This window comes from Fulvia fulva, chromosome 4 (genome assembly GCF_020509005.1).
Source record: "Fulvia fulva chromosome 4, complete sequence".
In the NCBI taxonomy this organism is placed as follows: domain Eukaryota; kingdom Fungi; phylum Ascomycota; class Dothideomycetes; order Mycosphaerellales; family Mycosphaerellaceae; genus Fulvia; species Fulvia fulva.
The window spans coordinates 359,245-385,207 of record NC_063015.1 but is presented as its reverse complement, the minus strand read 5'-3'; the positions used below and the strand labels follow the sequence as shown (position 1 = coordinate 385,207).

Sequence of the window (25,963 nt, the reverse complement as noted above, 5' to 3'; positions counted from 1 at the left end):
GAAGGCCTCGGCGCTAATAGTATGGCTACAAGACGCGAAAGCGGCGGATCTAGCGATAGAACAAGGCCTGGTCTGGCAATACAGCCTCAAGACAGTAGAAAAGCACTCCTCATCCTTTCGTGTCCTCCAATGCTTCAAATGCCAACAGTATAGACACCAAACCTACACGTGCACAAACAAGCAGGCCTGCTCGAACTGTGCAGGAGACCATATGTCTAGGGACTGTACATCGACTACGAGACGGTGCGCGAACTGTCCGGGGCACCACCCATCGTATAGTGCGGAATGCCCACAGCGGAAACTAGCGAAAAACAAGGCAATCACAAACAGAACCGTCGCCCCAAGATTCTACGGCGACCGTGAGGCTAGCCCACACCGGAACCAACTAGCGGCGGTCGGGCATAAGCGCCCTAGGGCCGAGAACGATGTAAAGGATGCGCAGCCTAGGGCGTACGGGAGGCCACGTGCTCTGCTAGCTACGGCGAGGGAATCTAACCAGGCCCGGCTCCCCTTTAGTACACAGCCGATAGGCGTAGACCAGGACGCACAGGGCAGTAGGACACAGGACGATACAGAGGAAATGATTGTCGATGCCGATGACTAGCCTCGACACGCTTAGCATCATCCAGTATAACGTCAACCATAGCAAGGATATAGTCCAGAACCATTTCCTACACGAGGCGGACCCGCGCGTCCACCACGTCCTTGCAATCCAGGAGCCATGGATTAACCCGCACTATAAGAGACCAACGACCTGCAAGTCACCAGGCTACACGACATGCCTACGAGGCGACGGCAGACCCCGCACGTGCTTCTATGTCAGCAAGGACATACTAGAATCCGACTGGGAGGTAGTGTACTACGCAGACGAAGAAGGCGGGGGCGATATTACCTCCCTCCACGTGGGTAGCACCTGGATACACAACCTATACATGCAACCGCCAGCCTCGAGGTCTAGCCGCGACCTAGGGGTCTGCAGACACCTAGACAGTGCGCTCAAGAGACAAGGGTGCCACATCGTAGTAGGAGACTTCAACATACACCACCCTTCCTGGGAAAGCCTTATGCAGCCGCACCCTATAGCCGACGAAGTACTCGACTTGATGGCGAGCAACGCAATTGCCCTCAATACCCCGAAGGACCTGGGCACCTGGAAGAGAGGGGGACTCCAAGGCACGATCGACCTCTCCTGGATCTCAGATAGCCACTACCACACGGTAACCTACTGTGGGATCGAACATGAACTCGAGGCGTCGTCAGACCACATGCCAGTCAGGACCTCTATTGCGACACAGATACAACGCACACCAGCGAGAACCCCTAAGCCAAACTGGGGAAAGGCCCACTGGGCCAACATCCAGGCGTACCTCGATGACTCCAAGAGGCTAGTCCAGATCGCGCAGCAGCAATACAACAGTAAAGACGAGATAGACGAAGCAGTCCAGGGGTTGACAGACGAAATAAGAAAAGCGACCTCACTCCACGTTCCGCTTGCCCAACCAACGATATGGTCCAAACCATACTGGACGCCGGAGTGCACTGCGGTAGTAAGAGAAGCAAGGAGAGCCCGCCGGGTGTGGACGAGCAGCCATAGCGAGGAGGCCTGGAACGTATACAGGGAGGCATGCCAACAGAAGAAAGCCATAATACGGAGGGAGAAAGCAGTCGGCTGGAGGGCCACAGTGGAAGAAATCGCCGGCAAGCCAGAGAGGATGTGGAAGCTAGCGAAATGGGCCCGACAGGACCCTACACAGGGCCCCTCCTTCTCTATCCTAGCGCTACAATCGCCTAGTGGCCCGGTTAGCGACCCCGAGGCCAAGGCGCGTCTACTGGCTAGCAAGTTCTTCCCACCCCCAGTCGAGGCTGATCTAAGCGACATAAACAGCTCTACTCCCCTAGCCCCTAGCATCGCGGTCCAACAGGAGGTGTCCGAGGGAGAAGTTACCGCTGTGCTGAGGAAGTTGCCGGCGAAGAAAGCCCCGGGGCCGGATGGGATCCTAAACGAGCTACTAAAGAAGTGTAGAGATCAACTAGCCCCAGCAGTTGCAGCGATCTTCAACGCCTGCCTACAGACCGGATACCACCCGATAGCTTTTAAACAATCGACGACAGTAGTCCTACGCAAGCCGCAGAAGGAAGACTATACGTAGGTGAAGTCGTACCGCCCAATTGCGCTCCTTAACACTCTTGGGAAGGCGCTTGAGAAGCTGGTTGCAACGAGACTCTCCGAGGCGGCAGAGGAACACTCCCTACTCCCGGACACCCAGATGGGTGCGCGCCCACAGCGATCGACGCTATCCGCGATGGAACTTATCACCTCTCAGGTAAAGGCCATCTGGTATAAGAATAGGGACAAGGTGGCTTCCTTACTTAGCCTAGACATATCGGGAGCCTTCGACTACGTGTCACACCCGCGGCTTCTCTACATCCTAAGGTCGAAAGGACTCCCTGAGTGGCTTGTCAACTTCGTACGGTCCTACCTCCAAAACCGCAGTACGTCGATCCTGGTCGGCCAGTACAGAAGCCCATTTCAAGCAGTCCACACTGGAATCCCGCAAGGCTCAACGCTAGCACCTATTCTGTTCCTCTTCTTTATGGCGACGCTGCTCCCAGCCCTAGAATCCCAGAACACCGCTGCGAGCGGCTTCGTAGACGACACAAACATCCTAGCGTGGTCTTCCTCGACTGAGGAGAACTGTAGGCTACTAGAAGAGAAGCACAAGATCTGCGAGGACTGGGCTAGGAGGCACGGGGCTCGGTTTGCCCCAGAAAAGTACAATCTGATACACTTTACGCGCCGGCCACGGTTCCACAATATGCAAGCTTCTATCCAGATACAGGGGCACACGACTAACCCGGCAAATCAGCTCAGGATCCTCGGACTATGGGTGGACCCGGCGCTACGGTAGAGGAAGCACGTACAGGCAATATTACGGAAAGCTGAACAGAATATGGCATCATGCCAGAGGCTCACTGCGTCCACATGGGGGGCGGACTTCCGGCAGTCACGACTTCTATATACGGCTATTGTACGGCCAGTCCTTACCTATGGTAGCCAAGTGTGGTCCTTAGGCGAGAGGGCCTGCCCATCGAAGGGACTCGTCGCGCCGCTAGCGAAGATCCAAAACCAATGCCTAAGGAAGGTCACCGGGGCATATAAGTCGACACCAACGAGGATGCTTGAGCACGAGACCGCTATACCGCCGATCGACCTATACATCCAGGGACTACGGACCTCCTACTTAGGCAAGTCGGCACAGTACCCAGTACAGAAGGTCATCGCCAGTGCAGTCGCAAGGGCCCGCGAATCAGTACCAGCGCATAAGGGCATTCGACCCGGAAACGAGCCGAACTACCGGGCAAGGGACGAACAGCTAGCAACACAATGGGAAGGTGAGAAATCGTTTGTAGAGCAACTATGGAAAGAGAGGTGGAACAACCAGGTTGTAGGGCATAGTGGACGCCCTCAGCCAGCGGGACAACCTAAGGAATGGTCAGCTACAAAATCCGCGGTCAAGCACCCCCCGAAGCTCATCCACTACCGCCTTACGAGGGCACAGAGTAGCATAGCAACCCAACTGCGAAGCGAACACATCGGCCTCCAGGGGTACCTATCATGGAGGAAGGTCCCAGGATACACGAATACTAGCTGCCCCTGCGGCTATCGCTCCCAGAACGTACGGCACGCACTCCTCGTCTGTCCGAGGTGGTCGCTAGGAAGGGGGGAGTGGATGGTAAAGGCGAGGAACCGGACGATTGGGGCACTTCTTAACAACGCTGAAGACCTACGGCGCATTACGAACTGGATACTAGAGAAGGGCTGGCTAGAACAGTACCGCCTAGTAGGAGCAGTGCAGGAAGAGAGGACACGACGCAGCGCGACGAGACCGGCTAGGAGCGGGGGCTAACGGGGTAGTGACATGGACTACGTACGTTCAGAGGGAAAGCTAATCTAGACAAGGAGTAGTCGGGGGCGGGAAGGGTTTTCACCTATTCGGGTTTCCCTTTGTACATAACAATAGATATATACCTGCATAGGCCGGATAGGGTCCTAGAACAGGGGAATGACAAATCTATCTATCTATCTATATAGAGAGGTATACTAATAGAAGAAAGCTATAATACGGAGGGAGAAAGTAGTCGGCTAGAGAGCTATAGTAGAAGAAATCGCCGGTAAGCTAGCGAGGATATAGAAGCTAGCGAAATAGGCCCGATAGGACCCTATATAGGGCCCCTCCTTCTCTATCCCAGCGCTACAATCGCCTAGTAGCCCGGTTAGCGACCCCAAGGCTAGGGCGCGTCTACTAGCGAGTAAGTTCTTCCCGCCCCTAGTCGAGGCTAATCTAAGCGATATAAATAGCTCTACTCCCCTAGCCCCTAGTATCGCGGTCTAATAGGAGGTGTCCGAGGGAGAAGTTGCCGCTATACTTAGGAAGTTACCGGCGAAGAAAGCCCCGGGGCCGGATAGGATCCTAAACGAGCTACTAAAGAAGTATAGAGATCAACTAGCCCTAGTAGTCGTAGCGATCTTTAACGCCTACCTATAGACCGGATACTACCCGATAGCATTTAAACAATCGACGATAGTAGTCCTACGTAAGCCGTAAAAGGAAGACTATACGTAGGTAAAGTCGTACCGCCTAATTGCGCTCCTTAATACTCTTAGGAAGGCGCTTAAGAAGCTAGTTATAACGAGACTCTCCGAGGCGGTAGAGGAATACTCCCTACTCCTGGACACCTAGATAGGTACGCGCCTATAGCGATCGACGCTATCCGCGATAGAACTTATTACCTCTTAGGTAAAGGCTATCTAGTATAGGAGTAGAGATAAGGTAGTATCCTTACTTAGTCTAGATATATCGGGAGCCTTCGACTACGTGTTATACCCGTGGCTACTCTATATCCTAAGGTCGAAAGGACTCCCTAAGTAGCTTATTAACTTCGTACGATCCTACCTCTAAAACCGTAGCACGTCGATCCTAGTCGGTTAGTACAAAAGCCTATTTCAAGTAGTCTATACTAGAATCCCGTAAGGCTTAACACTAGTACCTATTCTGTTCCTCTTCTTTATAGCGACGCTACTCCTAGCCCTAGAATCCTAGAACACCGCTACGAGCGGCTTCGTAGATAATACGAACATCCTAGCGTAGTCTTTCTCGACTAAGGAGAACTATAGGATACTAGAAGAGAAGTATAAGATCTACGAGGACTAGGCTAGGAGGTATAGGGCTCGGTTTGCCCTAGAAAAGTACAATCTAATACACTTTACGCGCCGGCTACGGTTCTATAATATATAAGCTTCTATCTAGATATAGGGGTATACGACTAACCCGGTAAACTAGCTTAGGATCCTCGGACTATAGGTAGACCTAGCGCTACGGTAGAGGAAGTATATATAGGTAATATTACGGAAAGCTAAACAGAATATAGTATTATACTAGAGGCTCACTACGTCTATATAGGGGGCGGACTTTCGGTAGTTACGACTTCTATATACGGCTATTATACGGGTAGTCCTTACCTATAGTAGCTAAGTATAGTCCCTAGGTAAGAGGGCCTACCTATAAAGGGGACTCGTCGCGCCGTTAGTAAAGATCTAAAACTAATGCCTAAGGAAGGTCACCGGGGTATAGAAGTCGATACTAATAAGGATACTTAAGTACGAGACCGCTATACCGCCGATCGACCTATATATCTAGGGACTACGGAGCTCCTACTTAGGCAAGTCGGTATAGTACCTAGTATAGAAGGTTATCGCTAGTATAGTCGTAAGGGCCCGCGAATTAGTACTAGCGTATAAGGGCATTCGACCCGGAAACGAGCCGAACTACCGGGTAAGGGACGAATAGCTAGTAATACGGTAGGAAGGTAAGAAGTCGTTTATAGAGCAACTATAGAAAGAGAGGTAGAATAACTAGGGTGTAGGGTATAGTAGACGCCCTTAGCTAGCGGGATAACCTAAGGAATAGTTAGCTACAAAATCCGCGGTTAAGCACCCCCCGAAGCTTATCTACTACCGCCTTATAAGGGTATAGAGTAGTATAGCAACCTAACTACGAAGCGAACACATCGGCCTCTAGGGGTACCTATTATAGAGGAAGGTTCTAGAATATACGAATACTAGCTGCCCCTACGGCTATTACTCCTAGAATGTACGGTATATACTCCTCGTCTATCCGAGGTAGTCGCTAGGAAGGGGGGAGTAGATAGTAAAGGCGAGGAACCGGACGATTAGGACACTTCTTAATAACGTTAAGGACCTACGGCGTATTACGAACTAGATACTAGAGAAGGGCTAGCTAGAACAGTACCGCCTAGTAGGAGCAGTGTAGGAAGAGAGGACACGGCGTAGCGCGACGAGACCGGCTAGGAGCGGGGGCTAACGGGGTAGTAACATAGACTACGTACGTTTAGAGGGAAAGCTAATCTAGATAAGGAGAAGTCGGGGCGGGAAGGGTTTTTACCTATTCGGGTTTCCCTTTATATATAATAATAGATATATACCTGTATAGGCCGAATAGGGTCCTAGAACAGGGGAATGACAAATCTATCTATCTATATACTTTTCTTAGTTCTACCTCTTACAAAACCTCTAAAACGTATATTCTATATACCCTAGCGTTGTTCCCGCGATGCTGCGACTACTATATATAGACGAAGGACATCGTAGTATTTTTGCAACAATACAAGGGCTACGGGAGAACTTTTTAACATAAGAGGGATATGGCGGTACTTTTTGACACAATAAGGGACATAGGAGTATTTCACCGATTTCTTGTGCTACTAGCGCTCAGCCACTCCTCGACTCTGCCTCTTTCCGCGAGAAGCAGCACTCAGCATCTTCCTCGTTGAGGTGAAAGTCGACATATGCAGTGGCAATCTCTGTTGCTCCTGCGTCAGATATTCCTGGCTGAGCGCGGCGGCCGGTGCGATCATCCCGTCTGGCTTGAAGCCATCGCCAAGGTCGCACGCCTCGAATCGGGCATCAGGGTCAGCGCCATTATCGAGCAACGCCTGCATCGTGTCCAATGCCACATCGAAGCTCTCCACGCTGCGGCTGAAGTCGTTGACAAAGTTGAAGAAGTACAGCAGGAACCGTTGCCAGACTGAGTATGGCTTGACCGGCCTTGTTGAAGCGCCCTGCCGGGGTACCGGGGCATTGATGTCGGCGTCTAACTCTTTCATAAGCTTTATGGCGGTGGCCTTGGTCGCTGGCTGGAGTATGCGGTGCTGGTAGGATCGAAAATGTCGATTAGGGTACATTCGAGCCACCAAAGCTTACAGCTCACGATCTCGCCCTGCGATCGGGATGCGACGAGTTGCCAGAAGGCCTCGTCTAGACTAGTCCGAAGGACAGAGCGTAGACCGGGAACCCGGTGCCTGGAATGTCGTGTGTGGCACATAGGTTTCCGTTCACGTGTCGGTACAGTATCCTGTCAAATATACCAAGACGCTGTGGAAGAAGTGTTGGAATAATCGTCGTCATGCACGGTACAAACATCTCCATAGTCCAGTGGAAGCTTTCAGGACCACTAGAGAGCGTCCTCGACTGACCGACAACGTCCAGTTGCTCGAGCAGTCGTAAAGCTGTATCACGAGAGCTCTCTTCGATCAGAAGATCAGAGCGAGTCTTAAAAACCTACAGCATCTGGATCATGGTGTTCATCCATGTGCGCTTATCGACAGCGCCCTTGAGGAATCGAAGCATTATGAACAAGTCCAGAAGGCCTTCGTCGAACTCTAGGCCTGCCCAGTCTCGCAACTGATCATATACTGTGTCGAGGAAGTCATGGCAGGTTCTGTGGGCAAGGCTGAGCGCAGTAGTGGCGAGACCATCCCTCCAAGTCATGCAAAACAACGGAAGATCCTCGTTGTTAGCCGAATCAGCGCTTACCAGATCACCGCACCAGATCTTGGCTCGCTGGCGCGCCAGATCGTAGCATGCGGCCATGTCATTCTCGTTGAACGGCCGTAAGGGCATCTTGATAGCGAAGTCGTTATCATCAATGTAGTCTTCGAGGAAAGCAAGCCATAGCAAGGGGATGGCCTGATCACCTGAGAGTCGCAAAGAAAGCAACACCATCGCGGTGTGAGGCCGATAAAGCGTTTCGATATCGGCAAAGATGCGACGGTAGAGAGCCATGATGTCCTTGGGGCAGCTATTCAACCTGTCTCGTAAAGTCTTCAAGTTGTCGCTGTGGGTTAGACCTTTCCTGAGAAGATTGACCACGAGCTTAACCCACTGGAAAACACCTTCGGCACGTATGCGAATCTCCCGTCCTAGTTCCTCCTTCTCGTCCTTGCTCAGGCTACACTGAAAGCTCTCGAGTCTGCTTTGGACGTACTTGTCGATATCGTCCAGAGTGATGTTGTCAAGAGTCATGTGGTGTGCGTCCCGATCGAACGCACGGCGAAAGACCTGGAGCTCCCGACTGGCGACGCAGATCTTGGCAAGCTCTGCATTAACCAGTTGTTGTAGTCTTTTCACGAGGTCAATGTGGTATTCATCGTCCATCTCGTCTAATCCATCAATCAAGATGACGATCCTACGTCCTTGGCCGCCAATTTTGAGGACTGTACTCAAGGCTTCGAAAAGCTTGCCCTCACCAGTAGAAGGTCGTTTGCTTGCCAATCCGTGAATTCAGGGGCGTCGATAATTTCCGGGCACTGCTCCAGAAGACTGTGAATAAGGCCTTGCCAAAGACCTAGCATGGAGCGTTCGAGCAGCGCGCTAGCCTTCCATGCGAAGTACTTCACGATGATGACTTCGGATACCTGACTACTACCGCCGTCCGATATTCTCAGCAGTTGTCGAGTTCTGGGATGCTCAGCGATCATCTTCATCAGCGTGGACTTTCCAGAACCAGCTTTACCACTGATTCAGAAGATGCCGGCTTCTGTTGATCGCAGCCAAGTTTGCAATTTATTGGCCTCTGCGGCTTCTTGCAAGCGCTGATTTGTGACGAGGTCTTCCGTAGTGATGCAGGAGTTTCTCGGTATACCAGTGCTTCGAGGTAGAATGAGCGGACCGCGTGGTAGATCATGAAGGATCCACTGAAACGTGCCTTCCATAGCCTCCAAAGGTCTGTGCTTCCAGCTATCCATGCCGTGGAACTTGAGAGCTTTGAGGATCTTGTCTTTTCGGTCTTTACCATACTGGTAGATATCACCGTTGTGTTGACGGCTTTGATCTGTTGCGCTGATGTTGCTGTAGGTATGCCCGCCGGTAGTAGACATGTTGGTTCTGATGGACAGTTCTCTGATCTGGTCTCCAGCAGGGTGGTTATAAGCAAGAACTTGGATGAGCCCAAGGCAGGTCTCCATTGACATACTAACAATTGCGTGCCTGTACGGTTGGGAACAAACAAATGCTTTGGAGACGCCCCGACCGATCTACCAGCACCTCGAAGAGACACCTTGAAGCTTCGCATTACAGAGCCGTAAGCAGACGGTTGCTTCCAGGACGCTTTGGCAGACCTGCAAGCACCACAGGAGAAGGCCTTGAAGCTTCACGTACAAGCAATGACAGGAGCCACACGATCACTGACATCTGCAAAAGGTGCGAAGGCATCATTCATGAGAGCGCAATTCTTTTTGGGCATATCTGTTCTTTCTTCCTTCCATCCATGAGGTCGGCCTTTATCAAGCGAAGGCGTTTATTCCGCGCTGCAGATCCGCATCCTAGTCAAAAGTGTGTTAGCCATACTCCAATCCCAAATGACAACATCTCAGACAGATGCTGCCCTATACCGTCTGGGTTGACTCACCACCTTGCTCAAAGCCGCCTGTCCCGCCGCCTGCTTGTCACTTGGTGCCTTAGCAAGAAGTGCGGAGCCAAAATCATCAGTCTCCGTCTTCAAGTTGTTGAAATCCTTCTGGACGATGCTCGAAAGCCCATCAGCCTGGAACTTGGCCTTCTTGTTGACAATGGCAGTCACAGCCGAGGAAATGGTTGGCTCGAGGGTGTTGTTGATGTAGTCGATAATGGACTGAGCATCGGCGTCGGAGACAGGACCGGAAGCTTGGGCATCGCTTGTGGCTGACTTGATGCTGTAGGGAGGGTGGTTAGCAGGGTGGATGAGATGTTTCTGGCATCGTTTGGCTTACTCGTTCTCGAGGGTGCCCTCGGCATTTTGCACTGGCAGAGCGTTGATGAGACCACCGTTGTACGAGTTGGCACGCTGGGTGAGAGTCTGGGTGTCTGAGTTGATCTTGTTCAGATCGGCCTGGACCGTTGCAGCATTGCGAGGGAAGACAAGGGCAGTGGCGCTGACAGCAAAGAGGGCGATGTTCTTGAAGGCAACCATGATGAAGTTTTGGTGTCTGATGAGTTGTGTTGATGGATGTTCTGGTGGTTTGGGCTGTGGCGTGAAGCAGATATGAGGGACGAATCTGGTGCTCTTATATCCTGTGCTGTTGTCCTCCGGACATTGCAACATTCATGCTGATGAGCACAGCGCCTCGGTAGGTTGCAAGTACAGCACGCCGCGCACGCTCACGTCCTGCCATTCTGAGTTGGATCTGCGTCTTCAAGCTCCATTCTTGAGCTTTGCAGGTTCGCGACGGTACAGTGATCGGCAACGCATTGATCTACAAGACTCGTGCTCACTGCTGGAACTCAGACTGGGGTCCCCACGATTTGCTCGAAGCTTATTTGCATCACCTATGTGTGGTGACAGTCGTCGAAGTTGGACGTGTCGACTTTAACCGTACTGTAGCTGGTGAGCGATACCCGTATGTTGCGGCCTATTGGCACACGGTCTGTTTCGATTGTGCCATGTGTCGGAAATCAAGCCGCCGTGCTGTGACGGTCCTTGCACGGCGAGCATGCATCTGTGGTGTTGGTATGTGGAACATCTTGGTTGACAACGTGACAAGCTTGAGTAAGCTTTGAACGGTCACAGCAAGTAATATCGACTGCTGTTCGAAGCATATTACGGCCTCGGCATCTCCATTAGAAGGAGTGGTCGGGGACTTGCTTGGTTGGAAGAAGCTCTCCGCGGCGTTTCGTTGCCAAGTCCACGGTGTGTGCGATCGTACAGCATACTCCTTGCTCCAAGGAACCTGCTTTATGGCTCAGACCGCGGACGGGTCGGGAAATAATACAGTGAAGTCCCACAATAGGTGATGGGTAAGCTTTTGGCGGCTTCCGAAAGGGGTAAGTCAGGAACCAATAGAACTTTCTCCGCACCCTGTTGTGTTCGTCCGGCAGACTGGTCGATCATTCAAGCACTTTGCGTGCTTGACTCTGCATAAGTGCCGTGCTTACAGCGTCTTGCTCGAGCTTCTTATGCACTTGTTTGCTCCGAGTAGCGTTGGAGTGCGGTCAAGGTTCACCTGCTTGACCCTCGCTGGCACCAATGGTTCGTATATTTGAACGTGAGGCCGAGGCATGCCATTTCATGCTGCAACACCACACACCGTAGGCATTGTCTTCACGGTCTGCAGACTGCCATAGAGCTGCGAAGTCGAGGACTTTCGACCTGATGACAGGAGTGATGGAGATGGTGCTCGCTGGCTGTTGCATCCTTGGGGGCCGCTTCATTCACCCAGCCGAATTCCTCCTAGTTCTCCATCTTCTGAACCGCCGGAATGGCTCCGACCAGGTACCTCGAGGAACCAACAAGATCAACGTTGTGAGCATGACTGGTGTTGCGATAAGCCAGAAGTAGGCATCGCTATGCTCGTTGACCACAGGCATTGTCTCGAAATTCATTCCCATGTACCCGGTCAAGAATGTAAGGGGGAGGAAGAAGCTGGAGACAAGCGTCAGCTTCCTGACACTTTCATTCTGACTCGCAGTGATCGTGTTGAAGATGAGTGCGGTGAGATTCTCAGCTGAGCGTATGGACATCCTTGTCGAATCAGACAGCGCAGTGACATGATCTTGCACATCGTGCAGGTAGACCTGAGTCAATGGCGAGATCTGGACACTGGTCGAGAGCTGCGCTGGGATGGCATTCTTGCTGGTACCTTCGACTGTCGACTTGGGCAGATCGGCTACGGCTCGGTGATCACTGATCGATCGAATGAGCCCGCTGAGAGATATGGTGTGCTCTGCGAGTAGAGTAAGACCGGATCTCAAGGTATGAAGCTGTTTGGACTGCTCCATCTGTGGGGAAGTCAGGACTGCGTACTCCAGGTCATCGAAAGCCTCTCCGACAGCTCTGCCAATGGGAAGAGCAGTGTCAACCACTGCATCGATGACTGCTTGAACCAGCATTGACGGGTCGTTGCTTGATCGAATGACAGTTTTGGTCGATTTCAGGCGTGCCAAGATGGGATTGAGGATATCATCTCCTGAGTTTTCGAAGATAGTGATGACGGTGTTGTCCGATGTGAGGAACATCGAGACTTGCTCTATTGACATTCCGAATCTTCCAGGCAGAAGAGTGCGCCACTTTGGCCTTGCCTGGCTGCCGTAACGATCGGTGGCAGGCGTAGTTGGCCCGTTATGCCTGGGAAACATCTTGGACCGAGCCTCGAGCTTCACCAGCTTCGCCATATTGAGTTCCATGAAACAGTGGTCGTCGTACCAGTCGACTTTGGTGGGCGTCGATGGGTCCATGACATCTTCAACGGCGAGTGGGTGCAGACCTTTGCTATTTCCTAGCCTGCGTACAACATCGAGGCTGAGTGCATTGATGTAGATCCACCGGCATGCAGCCCACTCGGGTCTCTGATTCTGATTGAGAAAGTCGTTGAGTGACGAAGAGCTCACTTCGTGTTGTTGAAAGTGCTGATCTGAGTAGTCAATTACTCGAATGATGCTCTCATCGCTCGTAGCCTGTCCCACAGATTCTGGTGCGCGGTAATTGTCATCGATGCCTGGCTCTGCACCAATAGCAGGAATGTGCCGCCGCAGATGGCGAGTGCTGTGGTACGGCCTTGTGATACCCAAGGAGGTGGCCTTGATATGCCGGGAAATGGTGTCGCGAATCGTTCCGTGCCCGAGGGCAGGCGAGGCTGGAGAAGTCCATTTTGACCCAGTCTCGAAGGATCTGAATGCTGAACCACTCCTGACAGTGCCTGATGCGAATGACGCCGTGAAAGTTCTTCCAAAGCTAATGCTTGATGGGCTTCTGCCCGTGGCCGCTTCGTAAGTTGCCACGGCGTGTCTCAGTGAGCGGAAGCGCGACATACTGCCCATTTGCTCAGTCCCGTGGAGTCTCGCAGCGCCAGGTATTGGCGATATACGGCCGTTTTCTTCTCCGGAACGTTCTGTTTCGGCCTCGGATCATGTTTTCGGATGGCCAAGACTTCACGTCATCATTGTCGTGGCACGCAGATGTGTTCCGCAAACAACCGCGACGATAATGTTGCTTGCGGTAGTGCAGCGCCAAGGTGGTATGGGTAAAGATGAATGTTGCTTCGGGACAGGTGGAGTCGCAATCCCGGCCCTTGACCTGACACCACAACAGTGACGGCACTCTCTCCCTGACAACGACCACACGTGGACCGTACGTACCAGCGACTCAGAACGTACACATCCTCTAAGGCCTCTAGGTGAGCATGTGGCGATGCTACAGCATTTCGGGGGATGGTCACGTCCCTGACGACACCCGTTACCCTCTTGAGCGTGGGCATTCATGTTGACATACATCGCAGACCATACCTATCTTCAGCAAACGCGAGAGCCCTAGCAGTCCTACATGTCTTCAATGCGAGCCGAAAGCTTGCCTCTACCCGCCAGAGACCGTTCTCTCCTGCACGGCCCCAGACAGTCCATACGAACAGTATTTGCCGTCCCCTCCGGGAATACAGTCCACGGTGGAGGACAACCAGCAGTGTTACTACGCAGCTCCGTCAGTGGCATGTCTCAACGCGAGAAACTCATCCAAGAGCTTCGGTATCCTGGTGATGTGTGCATAAATTGCGGGATAAGAGTTGTACAGCAGCAAAGACATCTCTTTTAGCGATGCTACGCATACGGTGTCGGCAAGCCATGGCTTGCGCAAGAGCATGATCATTGGCGTCATGATACTACACTGTACAAGCAAGCTCTGCTCTACTGCTCTTCCAATGCCTCTGGGCGTACGTCGATGCATGGGTGTTTCCGTTTCAGCATTGGGCGTTCAGCCAGTAGTAGCCTGATGTCATCACAGACTCAACGATATTGTCTTGCGACTCTTTGTGCAACGCAATAGAGCCTTCTAATACCTTCAGCATGGTCATGTCTGCTTACAGCAGATCTACATCGGAGCAAATGCGAGCAGGAGAAGTATGAACCTTATTCTCGCTCGTCGAGGTGTACCGAGGCAGCTGTCGATCACTTTTGACGACAGCGGCTTCTCATTGATATTCCAAAATGGACTGTCTCTGCCGCAATCAACAGAACGTCAATGCTCATCGGCAATATGACAATGCTCAAGGCTTTACTGCCGCTGCCACTTCTTACATTAGCTACAGCTCATCCTCATGCAGCATTGGAGCAACGAGACCTAGTCGGCAACATGGTATCACATCTAGGAGCAGATGGCAAGAATCTAGCAAAAGTGGCTTCCGCCCTGGTCGAAGCCATTGAGGCCACAGTCCCAACAGCAACAATCACATCGCCCGCTCAGGCAAGTTCAGTTCTATCTGGGATCTTCGCCACAGCTACGAACTTCCTGGATACTGCACCAGCTTTGATCGCAGCAGGCTTCGACCCAGATGACATTCAGGACATCGTAGAAGGCTACTCGCCAGCCCAGAACTCAGTCAACAATACCAATCCCGCACCGCCTAAGAACATCTATCCAGCTTCTCCCGCAGATGCACCGTACTCCCTATCTGAGTCAACTCTGCGATCCGGCATCTACATCCCACCTACCTTCACGTACGGCAAGAAGCCTCCAGTAATTCTCTTCCCCGGCACAGGTGTAGCAGGTGGTATGACCTGGGCTTTCACCTATGGAGATCAACTAGCCAAGGAACCAAATGCGGACCCTGTCTGGGTGAACATCCCCAAATTCAGCTTGGACGATGCTCAATTGACGGCGGAGTATGCTGCATACGCGATGAGCTACATCGGCGCCATCACGAATCGCAACACCACCATCATCACGTTTTCGCAAGGATCATTGAATGTGCAGTGGGCGTTGAAGTACTGGCCCTCGACTCGCAGCGTGATCACGGACTTCATCGCCCTCTCTCCAGACTATCGTGGCACGGTAAAAGCTGGCCTGATCTGTCCGCAATCTTCGCCACTGGGCTGCACGCCTTCGATCCTGCAGCAGAAAACGATGTCGAAATTTGTCAAGACACTGCTGGCGAACGGTGGCGGCTCGGCCTACGTTCGTACCACGAATGTGCGATCAGCGACCGATCAAATCGTGCAGCCTCAAGCTGGACCCCACCCTTCTGGTGTCTTGGCTGATGCACGGAACGTTGGCGTGGCAAACTATCTGGTGCAGGATGTTTGTCCTGCTTCGCCAGCTGGTACGCTTGTTACTCACGCGGGAATCATATACAACTCACTGGCGTTTGACTTGGTGCTGGATGTACTGAACAATGGAGGGCCCGGACAGGCGAGTAGGCTCAATCTGCCGCAGACGTGCAGTAGAGTAGTGGCACAGGGTGATAGCTTGAACGATCTCGTGGCAGTTGAATCGACGTTTGTGGTCTTCCTGACCAACTTTGCTGCGTATATGCCTCGGACTTTCGTAGAGCCGCCGATCAAAGCATATGCTACCTGATCGCGTCGTGCAATGCCATAAATCCTGGCGAAACCTCTTCTCTCCTGACAGCAGGCTGCCATCATCCTTCGCTGCGACCATCTTACTTCTTAGTAACGCCCTCATTCAAAGCGACCCTAACACGCTCCAACTTCCCAAACTGCGGAACCACGCCAACAACCCCCGGCACCACTCCCAGCGGCTCCGCATCAACCACAACCTCCCCCAACACCACCAGCTTCTCAACCTCCTCCTCCAACTCCGTCACAGCATCCACCACAAGCCCCAGCACCTCATCACCATCAACCCCCTCCTCCTCCTGAATCCGCAGCGTCAATACCTCCAAGCGAGCAAACCCCACAGCCGCTTTCACAAACTCCCTAGCTTGCTCCCCAGCCTCACCTGCACCGCACATGACCGTCAAGATCTTGACCGCCTCGACGTGTCTGGCCCCAACCTCTGCCGAGAAGGCATAGCAACCGTGCGGGACGAGGAACCCGATGTGGTGGATGTTGAAGTAGAAGCCGGCCGCTTCGTGGTAGATCTGGCGGTAGGTTGCTAGGAGCGCGAGGGGTTGCTTTGAGACTTCGTATCTGTCCTCAAGCGGTCCGCCTTCGATGTAGATGGGCCAGCAGGTGGCGCCGCCGGTGTAGGTGGTGTTGCTTAAGGCGAGTTCGTAGATGGTGTTGCGGAGCTCGGGGCATAGCTTGGAGAGGAAGAGGCTGTGCGGTTGTGAGGCTGGGAGTGGAGGAGAGATGGTGATGGGTGCCATGGTATAGTGTGGTCGAGCGGCCGAAGGGGATGTGTGTGCTGAGATATGGCTTGAGGAGACGGTGGCTTGTTGATACTGCGTTCTACCGATGAAGTACCCGGCTGGCGAGATTGCTGCTGTAGGCTTGAAGCGAATCGAGCTTCGTAGAGGGGCGGTGGCGCGTCGATGTCGTATGGTCTTGAAGACGGGTGACGGTGTCAGTAGATTCAAAAGAGCTTGCAGAACTCTCACAAACAGCTCCTGGCGTGGCTTTGGAACGTGGCGAGGGGTAGAGTCATCACTACTGAAGCTACCGACGACGAACAATCAAGTACACCTCCTCTACGCATAGATGCTCTGGCATCGACAGTCTGAGTGCTGGAGCCTACAAGCCAATCCGTCCAATGTGCGCCTGCGCCTTTCATGCTTTCGTGATATGTCGTGGTAGCATGTCCAAACTTCTCGTCTCAAAGACACCCGCATGGCCATCAAAGTAAAGAGCGGAATGCAACCCATTTTCGTCTCAGTCTCTGCTCGGACTCAATCTGTTCAGCAACATGTTACTGCTCCACCTCCTCAACCTGTTCGGCCTTCTCCTTCTGCCCTCGCTTTCATCCCCACTCCTCGGCTCATAAGCCGGCGGCGGCGTCCCAGGCCTCACCACCGAATGATACGCAGGCGGTGCGTCCGTATCATCCACACCCCTCCTCGCATGCATCGGCCTCATAGCATTGTACGTCGTCGGCTCAGTATCCGTCCTCTCGTTCCGCTCCAACTCATCAAGGTGTCTCACCCACATGCTCACAAATGGTGTACTACCTCTCGCTGGGAACGCTGGCGCAGGAGCCGGCGCAACAGGCGTAGGCACTGCAATGCCTTCCCGCCTCGCCTCCTCAGCCTCTAGCCGTGCTTCTTCTGCTTTGTCGTATTGTGTCTGGCGATCTTGGGAGAAGGGGTATTCTTCGTTGGAAGAGGAAGAAGATGCAGAGCCGCTGCTATCGCGGCGGCGGCGGGCGAAGTCTGAGATGAATCGATCGCGTTCTGCGCCTTCCATGACGAGGAAGCGGACCCATTCACTGCTGCTCAACTCGTCGGGTTCGATGTCGCGCATGCGGAGTTGAGATGCTGCGAGGTGGCGGCGAGCGATTGAGAGAGGGCGATTGGTGACTGCTTCGACTTGGAGGGCGCCGAAGCCGCCATTGCGGATTTGGGGAGTGTTGTACATCGCTCGGCGACGTCCTGGTCGTTGAGGCATTTTGCGTATATCTTGCTTGGGCTCTTGATGGTATTGCTTCGTCTTGGTAACGGTCCTGATGAGATGGAGTGCACAGAGGTGATGTCCAAGATCCAGTATCCCGAAAGCCGATGCCCCAAGACCTCCAAGAAATAGCGCTCACGAGTCAACCAGCAAGCAACGTGCAAGACGGGAGACAGGCAACTCGCGTGGCTTTAGTTCCGTCTCTTTCTCGCCTACTCGGGTCAAACAACACCACTCCCCAGCAAGGCGACTTGTATGACAGGCTCTCGTAGTCCAGGCTCTGCAGGTACAGTCCAATGATACCCCGCCACTTCTTGTCGTCTCCACTTTGAGCTATAGCGAGCATCAATCACAATCGGACATGTCCGCAAAGGAATCGCTTGGTCTTATCTGCATCTTGTTTGATCCGGCCAAAGCACGTGCTGGCGACATGGTATGCATTGCCAAGATGTTGGCGGCGGGCGAACGTACGAATAGGGTAGGGTGACTGGGTATTGACATGTGTGATGGTGGGGCGGACGAGAGGAGGTGGGAGGTGAATGATGTAAGCTGTTTCGCCGCCATCCCTGTTTCGGGTGAACGCTGTGGTTTGTCCGCGGACAGGCATGTTGAGGTACTTCTTTCGTACGAGGCTCGATCTTGCAGGTGACTCTCTGGACATTGGTCGATGAGGTGCTTCTATGAAACGTATGCTTCTTTGTGTGCAGCAGCAGCATCGGATGCATCCAACCTGAGATGCTATCGTTTCTCTGACCGCGGTGCTCGGCTCGGGTCAAAACATCCCATGCAAAGCAGTGGATAAATGTTTCTCAACAAACATGCCGCCGCACTGCAACCGCGGGTTACAGTCAGATGGGGAAGATGCATCGTTAAGCTGTCATTCCATTCGCAGCCGGAACGACATGCGAGCAGATCTGACATGCTGAAGCGACACGCTCCAGCTCCTTTCGTACGTTAGAGTCTCGCCAAAGGCCCATCGCTCCTCACAACACCAAGACACGCCTTCGTGATATCCTTGACGCTATTGCAGCCCGTCAGCTGCATACAGCGTTTGAACTCTGTACGGAAAGTATCCAACATGAGCTCCACTCCTTTCTGGCCATCATATGCCAGACCCCAAAGAGCTGGTCGGCCTACCCAGCAGTGCTCTGCGCCAAGGGCGAGGGCTTTGAAGATGTCTGTCCCGCTGCGAATACCACCGTCGATGTGGACTCGAATACGTCCGGCTGCGGCTTCGACACATTCTGGTAGTGCATCGATGGTTGATGGAACGCCATCGAGTTGTCGGCCACCTGGAAGTGTCAGTCAATTGTAGCTGAAGGATGGAGGTTGACTCTTACCATGATTCGACACAATGATCCCATCACATCCAGTCTCAACAGCCATGAGCGTATCCTCCGCAGTCAAGACTCCCTTGATCCAAATCTCCATCTTCGTCACACTTCTTAGCCATGGGATTTCCCTGGCCCAAGAGTGATCAGCCGAGTTGAAGCTGTCAAATCCAGCTTCGTGCGACTGCGTCTTGATAGACGCTGGCGTGAAGCCAATGATTGGGCAGCCAAGGGTCTCTGGTATATGGAAGTCATTGCGATGCTCATTGTAGCGTACCCCGAGAACTGGCGAATCAGCTGTGAGAAAGATGGCCTTGCATCCTTGTGCTTCTGCTTCACGGATGATACTCAACTCCAGATCACGGTTCTGTAGTGTATAGAGTTGGATGCCGTGGTCGATCGGGCCAACATCTAGACCTGCTCGACGGATGTCTTTGATGGGATAGTTTGCAAAGCTGCTGATCCCCATATTCACACCCTTGGTGGCGCATGCTCGAGCTGTTGCAAGCTCGCCATCTGGGTGAGCGCCCGCTTGGATACCTGCTGGAGAGACACCAAGAGGAAAGGAGACTTTGCGTCCCCAAAGTGTGGTCGATGTATCTGCTTTGGCCACATCGCGCAAGACTCGTGGACGTACCCGGTATTTGCGATAAGCCGTGTTGTTTTCGTGGATCGTTATCTGCTCCGTTGAGCCAGAGTTGTAGAATTCTAGCAAAAATTGAGATCAATATCATGCGTGCTTGAACACTGCATCAAGAACCTGCCTTCGTGATGGTCACGTACCTCGTAGTTCGGCAGGTAGCTTCTTGCTCGCAGCTTCCTGCAGGTCAGAAATGCACATGATCTTCGGAGCCTTGTCAGCCGGTATAGGTACTGGTAGTCCTGCCATACTGCTTCAAGCTCTCGTGAAGTTGCATGAAAGTGCGACTGGTGATAGAGGCAAGCCAGAAACACCGATATCGAAGATGGTACTGAGTCCTGTAGCACTGATAGCTCCCAATGCTGCAAGATCAAGGTACCTAGCTCTGAGCTGAGATCTCCGCATCTTCCGACAGCTCTTATGCTGAAACATTGTTGCTACTATCAATGACACTTTTGAACATAGGGCGTGTTCCTTCCGCTGGTATCAAATCTGTACAACACTAGCGGCTCAATGACCTCCCGGTCACGTGGAAATGCGTGAGTGCATGTCGTCCAGGGCGTGAACATGCAGCTTGGCAAGTTCTGTAGTTCTACTGCGTTGCGAAGGAGCTGCAGGCTCATCTGCCGGCGGCCTGATTCATATCTTATCGAACGGGCCCCTCGATTCCTGCCCAAAATACGACTCTCGCACATGCTTGTGTTGCTCTCGCCGAGGCTTTTTCTCCTGTCACTTCACAGTGTTATCGTCGCCATGCACACAACGCGTTTCTTCGAGGTTCAGCTTCGGCGGCGAATCTTGCGACTCTGTTCCGCACGACGACGAGCCTGCATATCGATGCCGGTGCTTCGCTGTTGCTGCAGCAGCGAAGAAGAGTGTTCGCCGGAGAATTGAGAAGAACAACAACCTATTCTTAGGCTGATTTATTGAACGACCAGGATGCTCGGCGGACACGCTTGGGGCAGCCGACGCCGTTTCTGGTTGTTTACCTCAAGCGAGCGAATCAGCGTCTCTACATGTCGGATGATGCAGGACGCAGCCGGGTTGTGGTAGATACTTAAAGGTCCGGAGCTGGGAGGGAGGTCGATGAGGGACGGGAAGTTGTCTTCTTGTTGCGAGTTTGTCTTCTCTTGACGTTTGGATCAAACAACATTCCAAGAGTAACAACGACAAGGCAGTCACCATGGCGAAGTAAGCACACCACAACCCAATGCAATGCATTGCAACATCACAACCACAACACCAGATACTAACACCTCTACAGACCAGTCCACCCAGCAACAATCCACTTCCCCATCGCCTTCCTCATGCTCGCCAACGGCCTCGACGTCCTGCACCACCTCTACGCCTACCTCCCAGCGTTCATAACCTCCACGCTCCCCACCTCCACCGACAGCGCCAAAGCCTCCTACTACCTCCTCTCCCTCGCCCTCCTCACCTCCATCCCCGCCGTCATCTCCGGCGGCGGCGAAGCAATGAAGATGATCCAGAAGTCCGGCATGTACGAGAAAGACGGCAGCATCCGTGCCAAAGTCAAGGCGACGATTGCACATGCTGTGGTGAATGATGTCGTGATTGCGGCGAATACGTATATTTGGTATCAGAGACGGTTGGCGGTGAAGGAGAGTTTGAGTGGAAAGGTGGGTATTGATGCGGCGTATAGGCCGGAGACGTGGATGGTGTTGGGTGAGGCGGTTATGACGGTGTTGATGCTGGTGGGGGCGAATATTGGGGGGAACTTGACGTATGTGTTTGGAATTGGGCTGGGAGGGGGTAACTCGCTGGCGCCAAAGGCGACGAGTAAGTTGTCGTGAGCAGGGTATGTTGAGGTGATGGATGAGGTGTGAAAGTGGAAAGGAATTCGGTGAGACTGCGGCTTATGCTTTGCATTGTGCTGTGATCGATTGCCAGCTCCAACAGAATAGCGTAGTCGGAGGAAACTTTGTAGGTCTACAGTACACGACGATCATGAATAGAGGTCTTTCGGTTGCGATCCATCTACAACTTCGCGCCACCAGCCAATGCATCCTCCCTCGAGACAACAGCAACCTGTCTAGGTCCCTCCTTCCGGAAGCCAATAACCACACACTGATCAGTAGGTCCAGTCGGTCCAGGCCTCTGCTTCTCTAGCTCAGGTCCAGGTCGACTCAACCCCAGCACAGACCTTCCATCCTCCCGCTTCTTCCCATCCCTCGCCGGCAGCACAGTAGGTGAAATGCACATATCCGTCCAAGGCGGGCTTCCCTGCTTCACAAACTCTAGCAACCCTTTCCTTCTCGCCTCAAGTTCTTCCCTCGGCACTGCCTCCCTCGAAATACTCCCATAATCCGTCGGCGACTTCAGCGTATCAAGATGCTGCGCAACCTGATGCAACAAAAAGAACTGCGGCGGGAACAAAATGATTCTCCCCTCCTGCGCCAGCCTCAACCACGCACTCGCCGGCAAAAACCTCGCAGTCGTATGTTCCTTCCCTCCATCCGTCGTCGGACTCGGAATATCGACTTCCTCCCCATCTTTCCCATCATCACCCTCAGCAAGCTTCGTCCCACCCAGCGTAGGCAGGAAGTAAAGATACATCTGCGTCGTGAACCTCTTCGGCACATTAGTCGGCGTAACCCACCTCGTAAACGGCGTCAACCCCTCCAAATCCGCGCGCCCACCATGTTTACTCAACCACTGACTAAACGGCACCTCACTCCCATGCACAAGCCTCCTCCCCTCTTCCCTCTCCTTCTCCGGCACCTCGATCAATCGTCCAAACCCATTATTCCGCGCCAACACAATCCCCGATTCCTCAAACGTCTCGCGAATCGCCGCCATGCGGTAGACATCACTGTCAACATGTCTGTCCGGATGCTCCGGTTCCGGGCAGCGGCCATCGTGGAATTCAGAGATGTTCCCACCCGGGAATACGTGTGCTGAGGCGAAGGATGAGGATTGCTTTACGCGTTGGAGGAGGAGGACTTGGTTTTGTGGCGAGATGAGGAGGACGCTGGCCGATGGGCGTGGGATTGAGGGCCCTTTTTTGCTCTTTTCCGACATTTTGTCGGTGTAGCCCATTTTGGACATGTTGGCGTCGTCTCCGTTGGATGCTGTTTGTTGTTGGAGCTCTCGGTTGTGTCGCTCAGTTTCTTTGGCTATTGATGACTTTGGTGGGTCCGAGCGATGCCTGGATGATGTCGTGAACGTCGCGATGACCGGAGGACAGGAAATCTTCCAGGCTACTGGTGCTCTCGGTACTGCTGACTGCGCAGCGGTGGTGATCCTGGTTGTCCTGTAGATGTATGTAGATCCGCGACAAATTGACATCGCTACAAGATGTCAGTGATGCTCATGTGAAGGTCTTCGCCTCGGGAAGGGGTTGTTCTCGGCGGGGAAAGGAAGGTTAAGCCGAACCGAGGGACAATGTTTCGCCTTACACGTTCGAGTTGAGCACTGGACGACTACTTCACCTCTGATGTTGCTGAAACGCGGTCTGAAGAGCATACCCAAGTGTCGAAGTATCAGAACACATGACACAGAGTCATTCACTGGCAGTCAGTCGCATTCCGTAGCTCTGTTCATTCATGTACATCTTCGCACATTCACCTCAGAGAGATGCGAAGAATCCAGTGATTTTCGACCAACACCAAGCCTTCAAGGCCTGAAGGATAACAAAGCTGTACCTGCTCGCTAATATCGACAAGAACCACCTAAACATACATCACAGTTTTGACAGCCCAACGCCTCGCTCGCTACGCTTTCAACATGTAACCACCACGTACCTTCATTGATACACACCAGCGCTGCCGTAACTCTGTCCCAGATTACTGCTGTACTTTCGACTGATGCCTTGTCCCATACCGATCGGTATAGACATCCTACGCATCACGCGTTTTGAGCTTCTTCTGCTCAAAGTCTTGTTCGTCGGATCATCGTCGTCTCCAGTCTTATACCCGGAGGCTCGTCTACTCATGCTGGGACTAGCCGGTCCAGCAGCGTCATCGCCGTGATCTGATAGAAGCGCCGCGGAAGCCGTGGTGTTCGTTCTGCTCAAAGGTGCAAGCCCACCATAAGTACGTTCCTCGTGTTCCTCTTCGCCATGTTGACCGGGTGGGAGGATCGGGCCAGCTTTACCTGCATTCTGAGCTTCGCCTTCCAGTCCAACAGCTCGAAGATGGTCTTCAGCTACCTCATCTTCAGTCTCCTCGTCACTGACTTCATCGTCCCCACCAAAGCCCTCGCCTTCCACAAGCCAGAAGACAGGTATTGCGGCCACGATAGACAAAGCTGACAGAAACCACCAAGGAGCGATCACATACCCCTTCTTAACTCCAGCCGAGAAGATAGCTCCAGCCAGCGCAGGACCAGCAGCTCGACCAATCGCCGATACTGAAGTTGCGATTCCGTTCAGAGTGCCCAGCGTGCGCAAGCTGGTAGCACTGTTCGTGAGTAGGATTGTGCTGCAGGGAAATGCAAAGATACCGCATAGGCATTTCAAGCTCATGATCGTGAACATGCATCCGACCTGAGACTGTGTGGTTGGCAGCAGAGCCGTGAATGGTGTGAGGAAGTAGACGACTGGGAAGGAGCACGCCACTACTTTGAGCCAGAAAAGGACGCCGAATTTCCTTGCCAGCGGTGGGAAGAGCAGGAACTGAACGACCATCCCCAAGATGCCGTAGCCAGTGCTGATCAGACCGATTTGCCAATGGTTGAGGCCGAACCCGCCTGCAAACTTCAATGGTGGGCTGTACGGTGTTGAGCCTTCTCCTCCGATCGGCCTATGCTGCATGTAGACTGGCACAAGCTGATCGAAAGCCATTCCGTGCATGGCAAGCAATATGTAGACAATCAAATTGACCACCGCTTGTCGGTTCAGAACCTCCCTCCAGCCAGGTCGAGGGAGTTTCGGCTTCGTTTCACATGGCATATCGTCTTGCTCCTCATCTGTCGCCTTCCCATTACCATTAAGCAGAGGATCCGTCTCCCTGGGCGCACCATTCTCCTGCGTCTTATCCTGCTTCGCCCTCAAATGCAATACCTCCTCCAACTTCAAAACATGCCTCTTAAACAACCCCGTAATCTTCCTCCCCACCCTCAACCCATAATCCGTCCCCGGATCCTTCCCCTCCAACGTCTCCTCAAGAAACAACAACCCCGTCGTAATCCCCACCGCAAAGAACGCCGCACTCACAATATTTGGCAACGCATACGGAAAGATTTCCAACAAGCTCGCATTCTCCCTCCTCTCCCCGGGCTTAACATTAAACGGATTCGCCAACGCCCCTCCAATCATCGGCCCAAAAATACTCCCAACATTCCACACCAACGGCATCAAGCTAAACGCCCTAGGCTGCAACTCCTTAAACGGCACCATCTCCGCCACCGTCGTCCTTATAATCCCCACATTCCCATTCCCCATCCCCGCCAGCGCTCTCGCGACCACCGCCATTGGCAAGCTCTTACTGAATCCCCACATCAAAGATGTGATCATCGTGGACGCCAACCCTAGCAAGATGGCCGGCTTGCGGCCGAAGGTGTCGGCGAAGCGGCCCCAGGGGATTCCCATGAAGGCTTGGAAGAGGGAGAAGATTGCGGCGCAGAGACCGGCGTATTTGCCGACTTCGTTCTGTGGGATGGAGAAGGATTCGACCATTTCGGGGAGGTAGGGGTAGAGGGAGGTGGAGGCGAGGGGTTCGGCGAAGCGGCATATTGCTATAATGGTGATTATGTTAGCTCTGAAGGTCGAGAGGCAAGGTGGGTGGTTTGGTTGTTGGTGTTGTGGTGTAGTGTAACTATGCTCGACGCGCTCTCAACCATTCTTCAGGCAATGCAATCCATCGCACCGCGCTGTCCTTATCAACTTACCCAATATACTCAACTGCTGCACAGGCAATTTCCGTTCCCTCTTGGACGAGCCAGCGAGAGACGAGCCAGCGAAGGACGAGCCAGCATGCTTCGAAGTTGCAGTAGCCATAACGCCCACTCACATACCACCTCACAGTACAACAAGCCGTAGTTCTAGTTCTAGTCTGGGCGAACAAGAACCACCACAATAGCGCATTGACATGCGCAGCGGTGAACGGAGCATGATTGCAAAACGCGTCAGCAAGAAAGCAAAAAGACTATATGGCGGGCGAGCGTTGTCGGTGGAGAGAAACCCAAGGGCCGCTGTCGGCTCGAAGCATCCTGGAAGCGGGGAGCGGTCACGGGGCGGAATTCGGGCGAAGGCGAGTGAGTGCACGAGGCTGTGTTGTCAGCTGGACATTCATTGCTCGAATCGTACCAGGAAAATGTCAATAGGGCAGAAGATACTGGAAATAGGAAGTAGCGCGCCGTGCACAG

At 53.1% G+C, this 25,963-nt stretch overlaps 11 protein-coding genes across 11 annotated transcripts; 2 read left to right on the top strand and 9 right to left on the bottom strand.

Annotated features, from left to right (window-relative positions):
* Nucleotides 1-7,639: 7,639 nt before the first annotated feature.
* Nucleotides 7,640-8,515, bottom strand: CLAFUR5_03949 (uncharacterized protein; the record flags this gene model as incomplete). Its single annotated transcript, XM_047903097.1, has 1 exon — nt 7,640-8,515. One exon carries the CDS (start codon nt 8,513-8,515, stop codon nt 7,640-7,642), a length of 876 nt encoding a protein of 291 aa, XP_047761439.1.
* A 365-nt stretch (nt 8,516-8,880) lies between these two features.
* Nucleotides 8,881-9,237, bottom strand: CLAFUR5_03948 (uncharacterized protein; the record flags this gene model as incomplete). Its single annotated transcript, XM_047903096.1, has 1 exon — nt 8,881-9,237. One exon carries the CDS (start codon nt 9,235-9,237, stop codon nt 8,881-8,883), a length of 357 nt encoding a protein of 118 aa, XP_047761438.1.
* A 405-nt stretch (nt 9,238-9,642) lies between these two features.
* Nucleotides 9,643-10,439, bottom strand: CLAFUR5_03947 (uncharacterized protein; the record flags this gene model as incomplete). Its single annotated transcript, XM_047903095.1, has 3 exons — nt 9,643-9,681; nt 9,768-10,050; nt 10,108-10,439. The coding sequence occupies 3 exons, from the start codon at nt 10,437-10,439 to the stop codon at nt 9,643-9,645; spliced, it is 654 nt and encodes a 217-aa protein (XP_047761435.1).
* A 1,106-nt stretch (nt 10,440-11,545) lies between these two features.
* On the bottom strand, nt 11,546-13,141 carry CLAFUR5_03946 (Cobalt/magnesium transport protein CorA; the record flags this gene model as incomplete). The annotated part of the gene is made up of 1 exon (XM_047903094.1): nt 11,546-13,141. One exon carries the CDS (start codon nt 13,139-13,141, stop codon nt 11,546-11,548), a length of 1,596 nt encoding a protein of 531 aa, XP_047761434.1.
* A 1,201-nt stretch (nt 13,142-14,342) lies between these two features.
* On the top strand, nt 14,343-15,677 carry CLAFUR5_03945 (Lipase B; the record flags this gene model as incomplete). Its single annotated transcript, XM_047903093.1, has 1 exon — nt 14,343-15,677. The coding sequence occupies one exon, from the start codon at nt 14,343-14,345 to the stop codon at nt 15,675-15,677; it is 1,335 nt and encodes a 444-aa protein (XP_047761437.1).
* An 82-nt stretch (nt 15,678-15,759) lies between these two features.
* CLAFUR5_03944 (uncharacterized protein) lies at nt 15,760-16,428 on the bottom strand (the record flags this gene model as incomplete). Its single annotated transcript, XM_047903092.1, has 1 exon — nt 15,760-16,428. One exon carries the CDS (start codon nt 16,426-16,428, stop codon nt 15,760-15,762), a length of 669 nt encoding a protein of 222 aa, XP_047761436.1.
* Nucleotides 16,429-16,930: 502 nt separating this feature from the next.
* On the bottom strand, nt 16,931-17,662 carry CLAFUR5_03943 (uncharacterized protein; the record flags this gene model as incomplete). Its single annotated transcript, XM_047903091.1, has 1 exon — nt 16,931-17,662. One exon carries the CDS (start codon nt 17,660-17,662, stop codon nt 16,931-16,933), a length of 732 nt encoding a protein of 243 aa, XP_047761431.1.
* A 957-nt stretch (nt 17,663-18,619) lies between these two features.
* On the bottom strand, nt 18,620-19,885 carry CLAFUR5_03942 (Oxidase FUB9; the record flags this gene model as incomplete). Its single annotated transcript, XM_047903090.1, has 3 exons — nt 18,620-18,957; nt 19,006-19,704; nt 19,780-19,885. 3 exons carry the CDS (start codon nt 19,883-19,885, stop codon nt 18,620-18,622), a joined length of 1,143 nt encoding a protein of 380 aa, XP_047761430.1.
* A 934-nt stretch (nt 19,886-20,819) lies between these two features.
* Nucleotides 20,820-21,450, top strand: CLAFUR5_03941 (uncharacterized protein; the record flags this gene model as incomplete). Its single annotated transcript, XM_047903089.1, has 2 exons — nt 20,820-20,827; nt 20,901-21,450. 2 exons carry the CDS (start codon nt 20,820-20,822, stop codon nt 21,448-21,450), a joined length of 558 nt encoding a protein of 185 aa, XP_047761433.1.
* A 184-nt stretch (nt 21,451-21,634) lies between these two features.
* Nucleotides 21,635-22,945, bottom strand: CLAFUR5_03940 (uncharacterized protein; the record flags this gene model as incomplete). Its single annotated transcript, XM_047903088.1, has 1 exon — nt 21,635-22,945. The coding sequence occupies one exon, from the start codon at nt 22,943-22,945 to the stop codon at nt 21,635-21,637; it is 1,311 nt and encodes a 436-aa protein (XP_047761432.1).
* Nucleotides 22,946-23,402: 457 nt separating this feature from the next.
* CLAFUR5_03939 (Major facilitator superfamily multidrug transporter mfsB) lies at nt 23,403-25,595 on the bottom strand (the record flags this gene model as incomplete). Its single annotated transcript, XM_047903087.1, has 2 exons — nt 23,403-25,333; nt 25,487-25,595. The coding sequence occupies 2 exons, from the start codon at nt 25,593-25,595 to the stop codon at nt 23,403-23,405; spliced, it is 2,040 nt and encodes a 679-aa protein (XP_047760614.1).
* Between the last annotated feature and the right edge of the window lie 368 nt (nt 25,596-25,963).